Raw genomic sequence first — 19420 nt, 5'->3', positions numbered from 1 at the left:
GTGAAGACACTGTACCAAAAGGTGGTAGGAGAATAGAGGGCAAGTGACATGGATTGGAAAAGAAAACTGTTTGCCAAGCAGTGGAATACTTTTACTAAGCTAGCTACTGATGTACTTAGAGCTGTACTGTAAGTACTGCATCTAGGTGAATGATTTGTTGGCGGTGTGTGTGAGAGAGTTTTGGTCCATTGCAGGTTATTTTAAATGTTTTTGCATGTACATTGATTGATTCATTAATGTTATGCTGCTCAAATATCAGTAACATGTATTTTTCTAAACTATTCCCATCTGTAACTTGGACTTATTGCAACCGTTACTGAAATTGTTGTTCCAGTTTAAATGTTTAATTAAGGTAGTCCCATACCTTAGTCTTCCCAACCCTGGCAGTCATTTTGAGTGCAGGTTGCAGGTGATTTATTTTCTCCAGATGTTGGATATCCCGACTCTGGCTGGATTCCAATAAGATGAGTTTCAGGCCACTGTATAAGGGTAAAACTACGCACATAAAATAAGGCCTTATGAAATACGCATTCTATTGTCTAAAATAATTCAATTTTAATTACACGGTGTTCAAGTAGAATCTCATTTGGTGAAGGGCACAGACTGAAAATGAATGAATTCATCAACCATGTCTCTGTCACCAGCAAATATAGTAATGGGTGGTACTGGTAACAACATATTTAAGGATGTAAATGACAAGAAAATTAAAACAAATATACAGTTTATGTACAAAATAGCCTGTTTTTTACACTGGCTTGTTACACACACACACACACAAATGAGCACACATCGATACGACATGCGCAGACACACTCACGTACACAGGCGAAAGCACACACGCACGCACAAACACACACAGACACACACACACTGACACACACACACACAGAAAGTTACCCTATATATCTCTCATGACAGCAGAAACGACACAACTGTAAATTATGAAGGATGTGGACTTGGCTTCACATCAGAGAAAGGCTACCTCAGTGTTAATTAGTTTAGCCTGTTTGCATTTTGATTTATTTATTTATTTATTAGGTCCAATTTGTCAGCATCTCAAGTGGCACCCTATTCCCAACATAGTCACCTTTTGGCCTATAGAGACGTTGAGTTAATCATCTATCCACACTGATACTGGGAGATACAACTTGTGCTAGGATGAGGGCTAGTGGACTGACTGCAGACCCTGAGGGACATCCCATGCATTTCCAAGTTTCTCCATCACATTATTTATCAGCTCAAGATACATGTATATGTACTAGCATGTAATTCTCTCTCTCTCTCTCTCTCTCTCTCTCTCTCTCTCTCTCTCTCTCTCTCTCTCTCTCTCTCTCTCTCTCTCTCTCTCTCTCTCTCTCTCTCTCTCTCTCTCTCTCTCTCTCTCTCTCTCTCTCTCTCTCTCTCTCTCTCTCTCTCTCTCTCTCTCTCTCTCTCTCTCTCTCTCTCTCTCTCTCTCTCTCTCCTCAGCATCAAACACAACTGTGATGATATATTATCTCTCTCCATTTCCCACAACTAAATTAAAATGCTATATCACTTTCAAAAGGGAAATAATGAAACGATATGATGGAGTGCTGCCCACTTGGACAGACTTCCTGCTCGCACGCACTAAGTTTCACTGTCGGCCAAGTCACCAGGAGGCAATGGAGATGGAGAAACATCCTCCCTCTGAGAGGGTTATTTACCACTTATGCCTGGTTTCTCCTTCATTCCACTGTCAGTGAAAGGAGATTAGATCGGGACGACTGCTTTAGACATCAAACATCATAGAGTCAATCCATAAGAGTAGTTTAGTACATCCTAGCTTAGACTAGTGATCCTCCTCTCTACATAGCTGCCTTTCCCCCTTTCTTCCTGCGTTCACATGGAGATCTTTCTGTGCCATCCAGGAGTCCACCCCCCTTCCGCCTCCTAACCTCCCCATCCTCAATTCCACTGCTGCTATAGTCAACTGTTGGGAGTAAGGACACTCTCCTTTCCTTGTCACCTTGTTGCCATTGCTCCTTTTTCTTTTCTCTCTTTTTTCTTCTCCGCTTCAGTCTTCCCGACATCCACAGCAAGATGTGATGCAGCGAGAGAGAGAGGGGAGAGAGAGGCAGAGAGAGAGAGAAAGAGGGAGGGAGATAGGCAGGGAGAGAGATAGGCAGGGAGAGAGAGGTTGGAAAGACAGAGGGTGGGGGAGAAGAGAAAAAAAGAGAGGCAGGGGGCGGAGAAATAGAGGGAGGGAGAGGGAGAGTAGCAGGCTGAACAGACACTTACGCTCACACTCGCTCTCGCAGCACTGTTGTCAGTCTTGGAATGTAAGTGCAGCCGAGAGGATTCAGAATAAGCGCCACCTCTAAGCACTGCTACGTGAGGAGTAGGGACAGAGTAACACGACACTCAGAAACACAGATGGACACTACTAAGCTGTAAATACAAAAGGTAAGGTTTCTGATTTTCTGTTCTCTGTTTTAAAGGATATTTTGCCTCACTTTTCTGGATGGTGGGGTGAAATAACCCACCTGCAATAGATAGGTGCTGGATTGTTGCGAACAGGTAAATAATTGAATCAATGCATTACATGTTGTTAACGTGCAGTATTCTTTACTTTGGACACCTGCCATGCTACAAATAACATATAATCAAGGGGTTGATATCTGGAACCTCTGTGTTGAATATTTTATGAAGTTTTAGTCCTACCAAATCTCTGGGGTCAACTTTCCTCTCCATCTCTGTAAAACCACTGCAGTCTTAGGAAACTCCAAAATAGAAAGTGCTAGAAGAAGGTCAGTAGCTACATGTATTCAGATACTTTTCTTAATAGACAAAATCGGATGGACACGGTGCTCGTGTGACAGATTTACAGACGTGAAGGGCAGTAACTACATACATGCAGATACTTTTCCTAAACAAAATCGGACTGGCATTGCTAACGGCAGTTTCCTTCCTCCAGTGTATCACTCTGATTAGATGTTTTTAATGAACGGCCTTTCACCAATAAGCTAAGTGATATTCAGACTTATGTCAGCTGCCAGAGGGATTTGTGTATGTCTGTTTGTGTTTGTGTGTGTTTGTGTGGTAGAGATGGCAAAACGTTACCTGTAATTAAGTGTGAGCAGAATTGATGGTGAGGCACTGTACTGCTGATCCTATCTCAGCTCAAAAGCATGGAAAGGTGAAGGGGTTGATCATGGGGTTTTGAGCACTGCACTTAATGAGTATGTTAGGATGTCGTATGTACCCTGAAGCAAAGAACGCACTTCTTTGTCCTTCTGTCTCTGTCTCCCTCTCTCTTTTTTTCTCTCTCTCTCCCTCTCTTCCTCTCATTCTCTCCGCTGCTGTGTTTTGTGGGGCTTGGTAGAGACAGCTTTATGGTCACACAGGTGATTTATAAGGGTGCATTTTGTACTGGGTGGTTTGTGTAATGCCATTATTGTTTAACACAAATTAACCACTAACATGTTCCCTAAATTATTGTCAGATATGTAATGGCCTTTCAGTGTTGGAATGAATAATAGCAAATCCCTGCCCTCCCACACACAAAAAACTGCATGGCTCTCATACAAACACGAAACCACATCTTTCAACAGCCTCAAATGTAAACATAACGGACCATCTCTAAATTAACATGTTTGATATAGTTAGGAAAAAAGCTCTATAAAAAAAATATATCATGTGGGTTGTCATTGTTCGAAATTGCTGGGATCCTGTAACAAAGTGCATTTTGTGTCGTGGGGCTCATTCAAAACACATCATTTAAAATATGATCAATAAACTCATAAATAGACTGCAAAATAAACTTTGAAATAAATTATAATCTTTCCACTTATTGTGTCACATTCGGATCAAAATTACAGCTCTAACTATAACTATCTACAGCGATGATTTATTCAATGGGAATGATATTGTCTGTTTATGGCCTCACATATGTAAGAAGTCTAACCCCTTTTGGACCACTTTTCAAGTTACAAAGTGAAGAGAGCATTTCAAAATTGCGGCAGAGTTCAGAGCATCTATAAAATGCTGTCAAGCCTTGCCAAAGACTGCAGCCGGCAGTCGTGATGCTAGCGATGTTGGAAAGGTCTAGGGCTCCACCAAGTGGGCACTTTTACAGGTCTGCTGCTTTTAAACAGCTGCATCACCCCTCTACTGTAGTAGACTAGGCTCTGTGGGGGTCTGTGAGTGTGCAATCAGTAGGCAAGAGCCACTCAATCTGTAAATCACAAAATAGACATTAATAGTTATTATAAATATCCCTTGACCTCAATAGACCACAACTGCCTAAACCTCAAGTGCACCGTTTTTCTAAAATGTTTAGATTTTCAAGAAGTACCACGTTTGGTTTTTGTCAAATATGTATTCAAACCATCCACAGGGACATCATATAAACCAAATATAGAATATGTTGTATTTGACCCATTTTTTTTTTTATGATGTAATGTCATAAGCACAACATTCTCAAATGATGGGTCATAGACCACTGGTGCCCTTCAATGAGTTTGTTGATTGCAAAGCAAGATACAGTATCTATGTGATTTAAGTTTGATTATTGCAGAGGGAGAGGGAGAGTTATCATCAGTGTCCACATTATTATAAAGGCCTAGGGAGCATTCTATTGTAAAATGGAATGGACCGAGCTGGGCTGCAAGTGGTTATATATTCCCTATTAAGGCTGCTGTTGCAGACAGGTTTTCGGATTTCAGGAGAAATGCACCCAGGATACTCATACAGTATAAAGGGCGAGTGCAATTCCACTGACCATGTCTGTTTCGGAGTCTAAACACTCCCAACTGTGTGTGTGTGTGTGTGTGTGTGTGTGTGTGTGTGTGTGTGTGTGTGTGTGTGTGTGTGTGTGTGTGTGTGTGTGTGTGTGTGTGTGTGTGTGTGTGTGTGTGTGTGTGTGTGTGTGTGTGTGTGTGTGTGTGTGAAATAGTGTTTATTCCACTAGCTTTTGCCAGAATGGACAACCATAAATTAAACGCTCTACTCAAAGACTTAACTTGTAAGAGCATATTTAACAATTTTGTCCTTTCATGCCTCTCTCTGTCTGTTTGCATGCCAAGCCTCTCAAGCTTTCTACCACCTAATCTAATCATAAACAACTTTTTAATACACTGTAGGCATTTAATGGACTAATCAAGTCTAGATAATTCAGTGAGCGGAGTCTATAGCATCTGGACAAGTATTCCAGTCAGTACACTCTGCTCAGCTCATCCTTTAATGGAGGGTTTGGAGGAATTCTAAAAAGACACACTGGCCTAATGCTTAATAGGCATGGTGCATCAAAGCTTAATATCCAGAATGCTATTAAAACTCAAGGACAGCCTTGAATGATAATTAGAAAATGCAATCACGGGAATCAGCCCAGATTAATTTCCAGCCAATGTTTCCCGATTTCTGGGATGCTGCGCCCGCCTGCCGCCTGTCATATTCATGGCAAACCCTGGGCACATAGTGAAGTGATAACAGTACATCATCATCAGTTTATGGCTTCCTGGCACCCCACGACATCCCCAATGTTCTTGGTTTCATTCTGTATCTGGGGGTATGGAGAGAGAAAACCACAGTCGATATCAAATGTTCTTGGTTCATACATGTTATCAATCTCATGCTTTGTGAAAATTATGAATTTGTCCTCATGTATTGCCAATTTTTCTGAATTTAGGGATTTTTTATGTCCTGCTGTTTTACTGAGGTTAGACAACTGGAAAACTGGTAGATGGTGGTTTTGCACACTCTAAAGGACCATTAATGGTCTAGTCCCACTTATTATTTTGAAGTCTTGACCTTGGATGACAGCTGAGACCGTACCAGTATTCCCAATCTCGACTGTCTCTCTCTGATATTGTCATAACCTTTTAACATTTGTATACAAGACATAACCTGTCTGTATGAGAGTCATGGTTTGATTCAGCACAGGCATTAGCTCAATCTCTAATGACATGAATTATATTCCGCAGAGCTCTTTAAGACTCTTTAATATTTCATTTTTGGATCTCATTAGCTTAATTATTTGATTTGCATTCATGGGATAATATGAATTTACATGTGGCGGGGCTTCAGTTCGATCAATGAAAAACATAATACTAATTTGTTCACAGACAAAAACAGGGTCCTTTGTTCATTCAAATCTAATGCCTTCGTTGATATTAGGGTTATTTTTGTCGAACAAAAGTGGGGGAATTATAAAATCGGTCTTTGTTTGTTCACGGTCCCTCAGTAGATACACAATGAAGGCCTTTCCACCAGCCTCTTACTAAATGGGCTCCACCTACCTGTATCCTCCTCTTGTTTCCAAACTGTCTTAAAAATACCCCCTATTTATATATATACATACACACACACACACACACACACACACACACACACACACACACACACACACACACACACACACACACACACACACACACACATGTATATATATAAAAAAAGTATCCCATGCTTGATGAGAATAATTGGCTTGCTGGCAGTGACTTCTAAAGGTACTGTATTATTGGCTTCATGGCATGTTCGATAGAGTACCTAGATGAAGTAAAGTCCCCATCAGGGCCTGACTTGATAGGTAATTTGGGGATTCATACATAATTTATGGTCTTTGGGAAGTTAATCCTAATAAATCTTGTCCTCCTTTTCGAAAAGAGCCCATTTAGTGGGAGGCTGGTGGAAATGCCATAGTGCCAGTGCCATCATGACAAGCATTCATTGTGTATCTAACGAGGGACCGTGAACAAACAAGGACCAGATTTTATAATTCCACCACTTTTGTTCAACAATCTGAAAAAATAACCCTAATGTCAACGAAGGCATTAGATTTGAACAAACAAAGGGGACCCTGTTTTTCTTCTGTGAACAAATTAGTATTATAGTTTCCATTGCTGGAACTGAAGCAGGGCCACATGTAAATGAATATTATCCCATTAATGCAAATTAAATAATTAAGAGATCCAAAAATGAAATAGTAAAGAGGGTGGATGCTTAGGATTGAAGCCCGATACCCAATAGATAATCATATGTGCATCTTGTGCCTGGGAGTGTTACCACTAGACCACAGCTCTGCACGTGGGAGGCTCTTTTTCTTATTGAACACATACTCATAGATATAGCTATGTTAGTGGTCAGTCACCATTTCATCAATACACAGGAAGATGGCTAGCTTAAGCTGAATATGAAGCAGGCTAGGAAAACTGTGGTTGAGTTACAGTTGAAGTCAGAAGTTTACATACACTTACGTTGAAGTCAATAAACTCATTTTTCAACCACTCCAAACATTTCTTGTTAACAAACTATAGTTTTGGCAAGTCGGTTAGGACATCTACTTTGTGCATGACACAAGTAATTTTTCCAACAATTGTTTACAGACATATTATTTCACTTATAATTCACTTTATCACAATTCCAGTGGGTCAGAAGTTTACATACACTAAGTTGATTGTGCCTTTAAACAGCTTGGAAAATTCCAGAAAATTATGTCATGGCTTTAGAAGCTTCTGATAGGCTAATTGACATCATTTGAGTCAAATGGAGGTGTACCTGTGGATGTATTTCAAGGCCTAACTTCAAATGATGTGCCTCTTTCCTTGACATCATGGGAAAATCAAAAGAAATCAGCCAAGACCTCAGAAAAAAATGTGTAGACCTCCACAAGTCTGGTTAATCCTTGGGAGACATTTCCAAATGCCTGGAAGGTACCACGTTCATCTGTACAAACAATAGTACGCAAGTATAAACACCATGTGACCACGCAGCCGCAATACCGCTCAAGAAGGAGACGCGTACTGTCTCCTAGAGATGAACATACTTTGGTGTGAAAGTGCAAATCAATCTCAGAACAACAGCAAAGGACCTTTTGAAGGTGCTGGAGGAAACCGGTACAAAAGTATCTATATCCACAGTTAAACGAGTCCTATAGCAACATATCCTGAAAGGCCGCTCAGCAAGTAAGAAGCCACTGCTCCAAAACCGCCATAAAAAAGCCAGACTAAAGCCAGACTGCACATGGAAAAATGTACTCTGGACTGATGAAACAAAAATAGAACTGTTTGGCCATAATGACCATCGTTTTGTTTGGAGGAAAAAGGGGGAGGCTTGCAAGCCAAAGAACACCATCCCAACCGTGAAGCACGGGGGTGGGAGCATCATGTTGTGGGGGTGCTTTACTGCAGAACGGACTGGTGCACTTTACAAAATTGATGGCATCGAGAGGTAGGAAAATGATGTGGATATATTGAAGCAACATCTCAAGACATCAGTCAGGAAGTTAAAGCTTGGTCGCAAATGGGTCTTACAAGTGGACAATGACCCCAAGCATACTTCCAAAGTTGTGGCAAAATGGCTTAAGGACAACGAAGTCAAGGTATTGGAGTGGCCATCACAAAGCTCTGACCTCAATCCCATAGAAAATTTGTGGGCAGAACTGAAAAAGTGTGCGCGAGCAAGGAGGCCTACAAACCTGACTCAGTTACACTAGCTATGTCAGGAGGAATTGGCCAAAATTCACCCAATTTATTGTGGGAAGCTTGTGAAAGGCTACCCGAAACATTTGACCCAAGTTAAACAATTGAAAGGCAATGCTACCAAATACTTATTGAATGGATGCAAACGTCTGACCCACTGGGAATGTAATGAAAGAAATAAAAGCTGAAATAAATCATTTCTGACATTTCACATTATTAAAATAAATTGATGATACTAACTGACCTAAGACAGGTCATTTTTACAAGGATTAAATGTCAGGAGTTTTTAAAAACTGAGTTTAAATGCATTTGGCTAAGGTGTATGTAAACTTCCGACTTCAACTGTATATGTAGCTAAGTAGCTAGCAAGCTAGCTAACTTCCTTTAATTTAATTCTAGCTGGCTGTATTTTCATTTACTTTATCACAACCTTTTGTTTCTAGAAATGATACACGTGTTGTCATTTCACAACTGTTTAATCAAACTAGCTAGCCAGCTGATAGCTAGCTAGCAAAAAAACTATGAACTAAACCGCAAGTTCACGTCATCCAGCTAGCTAGCCAGCTAAATATTTGTATGTAGGAATGAGTCAGTAACTTATTTTTGCATGAACTAAAACTACTGTCACATGTTTTTTTCCTGGAACTAGCAGTTCCAGAGCTAATTTGAGATAAAATGGCAGACTGTTTGAGACGCCAGTTGAAACTGGAATTCCTTTACTAAGAGAATCAATTAACGCATTTGGAGAAATTTCTAATTTCGTCTTGCAGAGCATATAATTCATTATTTTTTATCTATGGAGAAAAACAGTAGCAATTAAAATACTGGCAACGCTAAACAGCTTTGAAGCCAATTTTCTCTTAATATTGGACACAGGCAGGCGATATTACCTTTGGGCGGATATTGAAACAAATTATGTCTACCTGAATTTAATATCATTGTTGTGTTATCTCTCTGATTCATCCTTGTTTTTCTTCTTCACAGGGATCAATAGGCTATCAAAGGGAAAAGGACTACAATGCATGATTTGGTGGCGTCGCATTCCAGCGTGCATCCTACCAGAAGCTCATTACCATAACACATTAGTCATACAGAACTCCTTCCCCACGTGATTGGATACCATGATAACCAATCACTTCCAGATTCTATTTATGGTCTCCATTCTGCGGCCAATCACTGCCCTGCCCGTGGCACCTGGAAATACTGTGAATCTGTTGGGAACATCACCGGAGAAGGATGATGGAAAGATACTCCAGCGCTCCAAACGAGGATGGATGTGGAATCAGTTCTTTCTTCTGGAGGAGTACACAGGGAATGACAACCAGTATGTTGGCAAGGTAAGGGTTTTACGTGCCGTCCTTATGGGACCTTCTTTGTAGGCTGCCTAGAGATCATCGATTATGTCATAGTACACTCAGTCAAAAGGACTGTTCCTGTTGTATTGACATACCTTTCAATAGTTCAGACATAGAAATTAGAGAGGAGTGCACCACCTGAGAACTCCCTAATGTAAAGATCAGCTTAGCTTAGCCATAGGTTAAGGGGATGGGCTCCATCTCCCAGCAACGTGCAACTAATTCCAGTCTCTCATTCACACAACAATTCAAAAAACAACAGTGGGAATAGAGAAATCTAAATGAAGAATCAGTCACTCAAATTAGCGATTTAACATGACAGATAGAGGAGGAATAGATGTTCCCATATGTGAGGGTTAACAAAAGACAGCATAATCAAATCACATCATGAGGCTAGACAAAATCACTGACCCACTACCTCACATCGCCAACGGCCTGAGCCTCCTCTGTCATGTTGACGCAGCTCTTTAACTGATAAGACAGCACAAAAACATAAATATTTATCAGAGCTATAACCCCATACTTTAGATCAGAGGAGCGACATGTCAAGCCACCCATTTTAGTGCTAACAAAGAGAGCTAGTCACAGTGTTAGAGATGACGCTACATTTATCATCCTGAGGGAGGGGAACGAGGTGACTGTCGAAAGCCTATTTTCTCAGAGGAAGCTGGCTTTCATCACATGCCTCATCCTCAAGAGTAAACAAGTGTCAAGGTACAGGGTGGAGTAGAAGGATATGACTACCAGCTTGGTAGATAGCATCGTCCTGACGCATTGGAGAGAGACAGGGGAACAACAAAAAGAAAAAGATGGAGGGAAAGGGGGTGTTGGAGAGAGAAATTATGAATCAATCAAGCCAGGCCAATGATATTTCACTTCACTGTGTTATACGTGATGAGGCAACAAAACAGGCCCGGCTTTCCATTGAGGCTATCCACTGATGTTGTCAGTGACTGCTGCATTCTGGCTTTCTTCCTGACTCTTTGATGGTCTCTGGCTGGCACACTGGCAAGTTTCCTGGCATGACAGCAATCACATGCGCTGGCCATCGACTCACCCGGTGTCCAATATCATTCACAATCAAACTGCCAGAATGACACGAGGCCGCAATATATAAAGGGGGAGAAAAAAAAAAAACACACGCTGGCTTTACTGAAGAAGCTAGTGTTGATTGCTATCGCTAATTCCATCAGCTTCACTCTGGAATTGTTGTCTGTGAGAAGGAGCGGTGAAAAGCCTAGGCATAAGGACAGGCACTTAAAGGCCCAGCACCAAGCTGGGCTTATTTATTTCACATCCAATCAAGTTTCACAAAACTGCAAATGTTTTGCTGTGTCACAAAGTCTAGCTTTTTCAGAACTCCCTTACAGATTCAATACCTATAATACATCTCTGCACATAGCAAAAGAGTGCCATCTGCACTGCAATTTTAGTTATCAGTTAATCTGACTGTCATTGATTTAATTGACCTATTTCAGCAATTTGAGGGTTTTCTGTATAATGTTGGTGGGGCATACTATTATATTTTCGATGTTAATCCTGAATCACTATGATATTATAATAGTTTTTCTTGAGTGTATTTTTAACAATGTCCAAAGTGTAGGAATACAGGTGAAATCAGTTATTGACACAGATATGGTGGCATAGCAGGAAGATCGGAAGGCAGTGAACAAAGAGGTTGTCAGTTCAAATCCTAGGTGAGGACACATTGAATAATAATTACTGTATAAATAAATAAGCAAAATTAAATCATGTATGTAAAGTGTGTCTAATATGTAAATTGAAAACACTGTGGTGGCGTGAGGTTCTGGGCACATCCCAGCAACTAATGGTTACTAAACCATTGTATCAGTGTTCATTTTGTCAACAATAACTATGACAAAAAAAATATTGTCAACAACCTATTTTTCCTGACTAAAACTATGACGATAAAATGTATTTTGTCCAACCATAAGTATGCATGCATGCAGCATATTTGATGCAATCCTCTCATTTGCAGAATTGATATCTTTCAGTTTTGTGATCTGATTCTGCCCGGCTCCCACACTGCTCTCAGGCTGTCACGTGAGTCATTCGTCAGTCTTTTGAACTGACGCGAAGCCAAGACACTTCACATGGAACTAACCTCAACCTGAAACAATAATGTTTAATCTCTCTTTCTTTCAAGTAGGCTATTTTTGCTTTGAGCACACTGGAAACTCTATTTTCCCATGTGTTCTGTTATTCATTCATCTGTGTTGCCACTCTGGCACCACGGTCTGCAAATGCTAGTTGTGGTTGCTTTTTTCCTATTGGAAAACCAAATTATGTATGTTGAATATTAGGAGTACATTAATACTTTGTGATTTTTGGAAACCTTAAATTCAATTCTCCCCTTTTCAAGGACACCCCTATAATTTACCCCTCTTTGATGGTTATGATGGAGAAAATCAGAGCTGTAAATTGTTTAACCTGCAGCCAAGGCTTTATTATAGCCTAAATGGTTAATTATGGTTGGCATTGGTTACAATCTGCCATAATATCAATGTTGCAAGCTAAGGTATACAAGGGAATCTGCTTTAAGTTCTACCTGTCTTCCCGGTAGCCTACTTGGTGTTGTGAACTGCTGACTGCTAGTAACTTGCAGATGATTGTTGACACATCAACCAGGATTAAGGGACGGGGCAATTTGTGACTTGTTGTTTTCATAATCAGTGGCTTTATTGGAGGGGGAGTGGTTTCTCCTCTCCTAGGAAATCAGCAATTAGTACCGGGAGGTGTGCTCTTCACCTTTTCAAGGCAATTAGCAATTAGTATTTCTACTTCAGTCTCCTCTGTTTTCTCAGCGGTGGTCGTGTCGCAAAACTAAGACCGTCAACGAAACAATGATGGTTCTGCAGAGTTATTTGAGGAAGGAAAGAGAGAAAGGCTCCACACGACTCTCTCACTTGAGTATCTTACCTAGGGATTTTCAGAATCTCATTTAGCTTTTTTGTAGCTTTTGCAACTGTCTGTGTTTTCTATCTCAGTTTGCTCCTCTACGTGTAGACTTTTCAGAAGCCCCCCCCCTTGGCTGCAACCCTTCTAATTTAGTGTACCTTGCACGCACAATCCATGTGGAATTCCTGGTCTCTGGCAGCGTTTCGAACTGCCGATCTGCGGTCAAGAACGCTAAATTAATCTCAGCCTATGCTGCATTTCAGTACCTTGACTTTTGGGCCCTGACGGAGACATGGATCACCCCAGAGAACACTGCTACTCCATCTGCTCTCTCTTCATCTGACTGTTTTCTCTCATTATCAGAGAGCATCTGGTCATTGCGAAGGTGGCACAGGGCTACTAATTTCTCCTAAGTGGAGATATTACATTTTTTCCCCCTCTCTCACCTGTCCATCTCCTCATTTGATTTCCATGCTGTCACTGTCACTTGTCTACTCAAACTTAACATTGTTCTTATCTATCACCCACCAGGTGTCTGTACCACATACTCTCACGACTGGTGTCCCACAGGGCTCGATTCTAGGCCCTCTTCTCTCTCTACACCAAGTCACTCGGCTCTGTCATATCCTCCAATGGTCTCTCCTATCATAGAATGCGGATGACACTAAGCCACTTTTCTCCTTCCCCCTTCTGACACCTAGGTGATACACATCTCTGCGTGCCTGGCAGATATCTCAGCTTGTATGTCGGCCCACCACCTCAAGCTCAACCTCGACAAGACAGAGTTGCGCTTCCTCCCGGTAAAGCCTTCCTACTCAAAGACCTATCCATTACGGTTGCAACTCCACGGTGTCTCCCTCCCAGAGTGCAAAGAACCTTGGCGTGACCCTGGAAAACACCCTGTTGTTCTCTGAAAACATCAAAGCAGTGACTCACTCCTGCAAGTTGATGTTCTACAACATCCGTAGATTTCGAACCTACCTCACACAGAAAGTGGAGCAGGTCCTAATCCAGGCACTAATCCCATGTGGACTACTTCAACTCGCTGTTGGTTGGGCTCCCCACTTGTGCCATCAAATCTCTGCAATTTATCCAGAATGCTGCAGCCTGCCTGGTGTTCAACCTTCCCAAGTTCTCTCATGTCGCCCTGCTCCTTCCGCACACTCCACTGGCTTCCAGTCGAAGCTCACATCCACTACAAGACTATGGTATTTGCTTATGGAGCAGCAAGAGGAACAGCCCCCCCTACCTTCAAGCTATGCTCAAACCCTACACCCCAACCCGAGCACTCCGTTCTGCCACCTCTGGTCTCTTAGCACTATGGGAGGGCATCTCCCACTCAGCCCAGTCCAAGCGCTTCTCCGTCCTGGCACCCCAATCGTGGAACCAGCTTCCCATAGCACCCACCCCCTAAAAAAGCATTTTGTGAATGAACACTCGCACTTGACTTTTCTTCACCTCTTACTAGCTCTGACTTTGCTGATAGCTACTTTATTGAGGACTTACTATGACTGTGATGTGGTTGTCCTATTTTAAGATGAATGTGAGTCGCTCTGGATAAGAGCGTCTGCTAAATTACTGAAATGTAAAAGGTTAAAAGGCCTACTTGGACAAGGCTATCTGAATATGCACATGATGGAAGTTAGAGGTAGCATATTATTTAATAGAAACAAAATGCACGGACTGTCATGTGACTATAATGGCTGTGACTCAAACTAGACGAAGGCTGAAATGACGAAATGTGACTAAAACTAAAAGGTATTTTAAGCCTAAACCTAAATCTAAAATAGCCGCCAAAATTAACACTGCATAATATATGACATGCTTTTAGGGCTCATTATACATACTGTATGTCATAAAGGATTATACTGATGACTACAGGGTGGAACTGTACATGGTGCTGAAATGGCTTCTCTTCAAGGTGAACTGTATACCGTGCACAGAATGACCCATATTCACGAAGTGTCTCAAAGTAGGACTGCTGATATAGGATCAGTTTTTCCTTTGAGGTGATAATCAATGAATATAATTACATGGACGGGGGACCTGATACTAAATCAGCATTATGAAAATGGACCATGTGTGTTTTTGTCAAACTCCACTAGACGTGCCTCTTGGCGTTGCTGATTCTCGATCACCTGATCTTCAGCGAGCCATTTCAGACAGCCATTAGCATGAGGGAGGGTATTTATTAACAAGCCAAGTCCTCGTGGAGGGAGGCATACTTCAGTATGGCTCTGAAGTGTGAGCAATGCAATGCAATCAGAAGGCTTGTGTCTGGAGTTTCTTTCTGTAGGGGTGCAGGGACTCACAAAAAAATCTGTTCCATCCCAGCTATTGATGTGGACAAAACCCCTTTAACCTCTTGGTAGTCTGTGGTGCTTTGTAAACAAACGCTGCCGCTCTCCAGTTCCCCTGAGCACTCTACTGATCATAGGAAAAATTGAAGAAACTGAAAAAACACTACTGAATGTGTATAATCCTGGAGAACAAGGACAACTAACAACAAAGAGAGAGAGAATATAATTATTCTGTATCCGTTTGGGGCTCTATTTTCCTATCTCCCCTCTGCAGCACTAAACAATGCTCACTAGAGACCTGACAAGAATTGCCAATGACTTTGCTGCTTTACTGACTATTCCTCTGTGTTTGTGCAAGGGGAATTAAAGCTAGAATCCTTCATTGAAACAATAAGAAAGCCTTCCCCCAGCCCTTGTTTTGCAAAAAAAGCTAAGAGATGGTGCTAGAGAAATTTCATAGGGCTATGGATGCAAGGACTGACCATCCATTATATCAAATGTATAGTGATAACCATGTTTTGAGGCTATACAGTGTTTGCTTACACTTACGTTGTTCACAAACATTGGTGTAAAACTAGCTTATATTTTGGGTTCTGATTGGGTACGACAGTTGAACTAAGCAAATGAGGCATCTAAGTTATATTCGTCAATAATAAATTAGTATATACTGTATCATTAATTTATAAATCCAAAAATGGATGTATCAACTAAGGCTTCTAGCTTTTAGTCATCAAAAATGTTCCTCTGTCAAAGGCTCATTTTTTGCAACAAGAACTTTGGAAAAGAGAACCACCGAGCCTTTTTTTATTATTATGATTTTCTTGGGGGGGATAGATCAGCTTTAATAATACTGATATATTGTAGTATCCAGCAATGTCATTGTCTGCATCATATCCAATCCCTAATATATTTTGGTGTACCCCATGATGACAAAGCAAGAACAGGTTTTTAGAAATGTTTGCAAATGTATTAAAAATAAAAAACATAAAAATTCTGACTCATTGCTATGAGATTCTAAATTGAGCTCAGGTGCATCCTGTTTCCATTGATCATCCTTGAGATGTTTCTACAACTTGATTGGAGCCCACGTGTGTTAAATTCTATTGATTGGACATGATTTGGAAAGGCACACACCTGTTTATATAAGGTCCCACAGTTGACAGTGCATGTCAGAGCACAAACCATGCCCTGACGTCGAAGGAATTGTCTTTAGAGCTCCAAGACAGGATTGTGTTGAGGCACAGATCTGGGGAAGGGTACCAAAAAATGTCTGCAGCATTGAAGGTCCTCAAGAACACGGTGGCCTCCATTATTCTTAAACAGAATACGTTTGGAACCACCAAGACTCTTCCTAGAGCTGAGCAATCAGGGGAGAAGGGCCTTGGTGAGGGAGGTGACCAAGAACCCAATGGTCACTCTGACAGCGCTCCAGAGTTCCTCTGTGGAGATGGGAGAACCTTCCAGAAGGACAACCATCTCTGCAGCACTCTACCAATCAAGCCTTTATGGTAGAGTGGCCAGACGGAAGCCACTCCTCAGTAAAAGGCACATGACAGCCTGCTTGGAGTTAGTTTTCCAAAAGGCACCTAAAGGACTCTCGGACCATGAGAAACATGATTCTCTGGTCTGATGAAACCAAGATCAAATCTTTGGCCTGAATGCCAAGCATCATGTCTGGAGGAAACCTGGCACCATCCCTACGGTGAAGCGTGGTGGCAGCATCATGCTGTGAGGATGATTTTCAGCGGCAGGGAGACTAGTTGGGGAAAAATGCAAATTACAGAGATCTTTGATGAAAACCTGCTGCAGAGCACTCAGGACCTCAGACTGGGGTGAAGGTTACCTTCCAACAGGACAACAACTCTACGCACACAGCCAAGACAATGCAGTAGTTGCTTTGGGACAAGTCTCTGAATGTCCTTGAGTGGCCCAGCCAGAGCTTGGAGATGAACCCGATCGAACATTTCTGGAGAGACCTGAAAATAGCTGTGCAGCATTGCTCCCCATCCAACATGACAGAGTTTGAGAGGATCTACAGAGAATAATGGAAGAATACTTGCCAAGCTTCAAGTGTCATACCCAAGAAGATTAAAGGCTGTAATCGCTGCCAAAGGTGCTTCAACAAAGTACTGAGTAAAGTGTCTGCATACTTATGTAAAAGTGACGTACACTACCGTTCAAAAATGTCCTTGTTTTCAAAAAAAAAGCGGGAAAAATGTGTCCATTATAACTAATTGATCAGAAAGTTTTTTTTAGAAATTTTTTTTTCTCACAAATCCTGACATTTAATCCTAGTAAAAATTCCCTGTCTTAGGTCAGTTAGAATCACCATTTTAATTTAAGAATGTGAAATGTCAATGATAGAGAGAATTATTTATTTCATTCATCACATTCCCAGTGGGTCAGATTACATACTAGTTGAGTGTATTTGGTAGAATTGCCTTTAAATTGTTAAACTTGTGTCAAATGTTTTGGGTAGCCTTCCACAAGCTTCCCACAATAAGTTGGGTGAATTTTGGCCCATTCCTCCTGACAGAGCTAGTGTAACTGAGTCATTTACATTTAAGTCATTTAGCAGACACTCTTATCCAGAGCGACTTACAAATTGGAAAGTTCATACATATTCATCCTGGTCCCCCCGTGGGGAATGAACCCACAACCCTGGCGTTGCAAGCGCCATGCTCTACCAACTGAGCCACACGGGACCAGTATTTGGTAGCATTGCCTTTAAATTGTTTAACTTGGGTCAAATGTTTCGGGTAGCCTTTCACAAGCTTCCCACAATAAATTGGGTGAATTTTGGCCAATTCCTCCTGACATAGCTAGTGTAACTGAGTCAGGTTTGTAGGCCTCCTTGCTCGCGCACACTTTTTCAGTTCTGCCCACAAATTTTCTATGGGATTGAGGTCAGAGCTTTGTGATGGCCACTCCAATACCTTGACTTCGTTGTCCTTAAGCCATTTTGCCACAACTTTGGAAGTATGCTTGGGGTCATTGTCCACTTGTAAGACCCATTTGCGACCAAGCTTTAACTTCTTCAGATGTTGCTTCAATATATCCACCTAATTTGTCCATCCTCATGATGCCATCTATTTTCTTAAGTGCACCAGTTCCGCCTGCAGTAAAGCACCACCACAACATGATGCTGCCACCCCTGTGCTTCACGGTTGGGATGGTGTTCTTTGGCTTGCAAGCCTCCCCTTTTCCCTCCAAACATAATGATGGTCATTATTGCCAAACAGTTCTATTTTTGTTGCATCAGACCAGATGACATTTCTCCAAAAAGTACGATCTTTGTTGCAAACCGTAGTCTGGCTTTTTTTATGGCGGTTTTGGAGCAGTGGCATCTTCTTTGCTGAGCAGCCTTTCAGGTTATATCGACATAGGACTCGTTTTACTGTGGATATAGATACTTTTGTACCTGTTTCCTCCAGCATCTTCACAAGGTCCTATGCTGCTGTTGTTCTGGGATTGATTTGCACTTTTTGTACCAAAGTATGTTCATCTCTAGGAGACAGAATGAGTCTCCTTCCTGAGCGGTATGACGGCTGCGTGGTCCCATGGTGTTTATACTTGCGTACTATTGTTTGTACAGATGAACGTGGTATCTTCAGGCGTTTGGAAATTGCTCCCAAGGATGAACCAGACTTGTGGAGGTCTACAATTTCTTTCTGAGGTCTTGGCTGATTTCTTTTGATTTTCCCATGATGTCAAGCAAATAGGTTTGAAGGTAGGCCTTGAAATACATCCACAGGTACACCTCCAATTGACTCAATTGATGTCAATTAGACCATCAGAAGCTTCTAAAGCCATGACATCATTTTCTGGAATTTTCCAAGCTGTTTAAAGGCACAATCAACTTAGTGTATGTAAACTTCTGACCCACTGGAATTGTGATACAGTGAATTATAAGTGAAATAATCTGTCTGTAAACAAGGTACAAGGTAAATGTCCTAAACAATTTGCCAAAACTATAGTTTGTTAACAAGAAATGTGTGGAGTGGTTGAAAAACTGGTTTTAATGACTCCAACCTAAGTGTATGTAAACTTCCGACTTCAACTATATATATATATATATATATTATTAGCAAACATTTCTGAACCAGTTTCTGCTTTGTCATTATGTGATATTGTGTGTAAATTGATCAGGAAAAAAAACATTACATCAATTTTAGAATAAGCCAATCAGTTGTGTTGTAACAAGTTAGGGTTGGTATACAGAAGATAGCCCTATTTGGTAAAAGTCCAAATTATGGCAAGAACAGCTCAAATAAGCTAAGAGAAATGACAGTGCATCAATATTGTAAGACATGAATGTCAGTCAATGCGGAAAACTTCAAGAACTTTGAATGTTTCTTCAAGTGTAGTCACAAAAACCATCAAGCGCTATAATGAAACTGGCTCTCAT

At 41.2% G+C, this 19420-nt stretch overlaps 1 protein-coding gene across 1 annotated transcript in view; it reads left to right on the top strand.

Annotated features, from left to right (window-relative positions):
• Positions 1 to 2247: 2247 nt before the first annotated feature.
• LOC139583762 (cadherin-10-like) overlaps positions 2248 to 19420 on the top strand; it is a 63309-nt gene continuing 46136 nt past the window's right edge. The window contains exons 1-2 of the mRNA XM_071415202.1: positions 2248 to 2424; positions 9423 to 9775. Of these exons, the coding sequence (XP_071271303.1) occupies positions 9560 to 9775 (216 nt within the window). The 5' untranslated portion in view covers positions 2248 to 2424; positions 9423 to 9559. The remainder of the gene's footprint in view (positions 2425 to 9422; positions 9776 to 19420) is intronic.

This window comes from Salvelinus alpinus, chromosome 8 (assembly GCF_045679555.1).
Source record: "Salvelinus alpinus chromosome 8, SLU_Salpinus.1, whole genome shotgun sequence".
Taxonomy (NCBI): domain Eukaryota; kingdom Metazoa; phylum Chordata; class Actinopteri; order Salmoniformes; family Salmonidae; genus Salvelinus; species Salvelinus alpinus.
The sequence above is the reverse complement of the archived record's forward strand: the minus strand, read 5'-3'. Positions and strand labels throughout refer to the sequence as shown.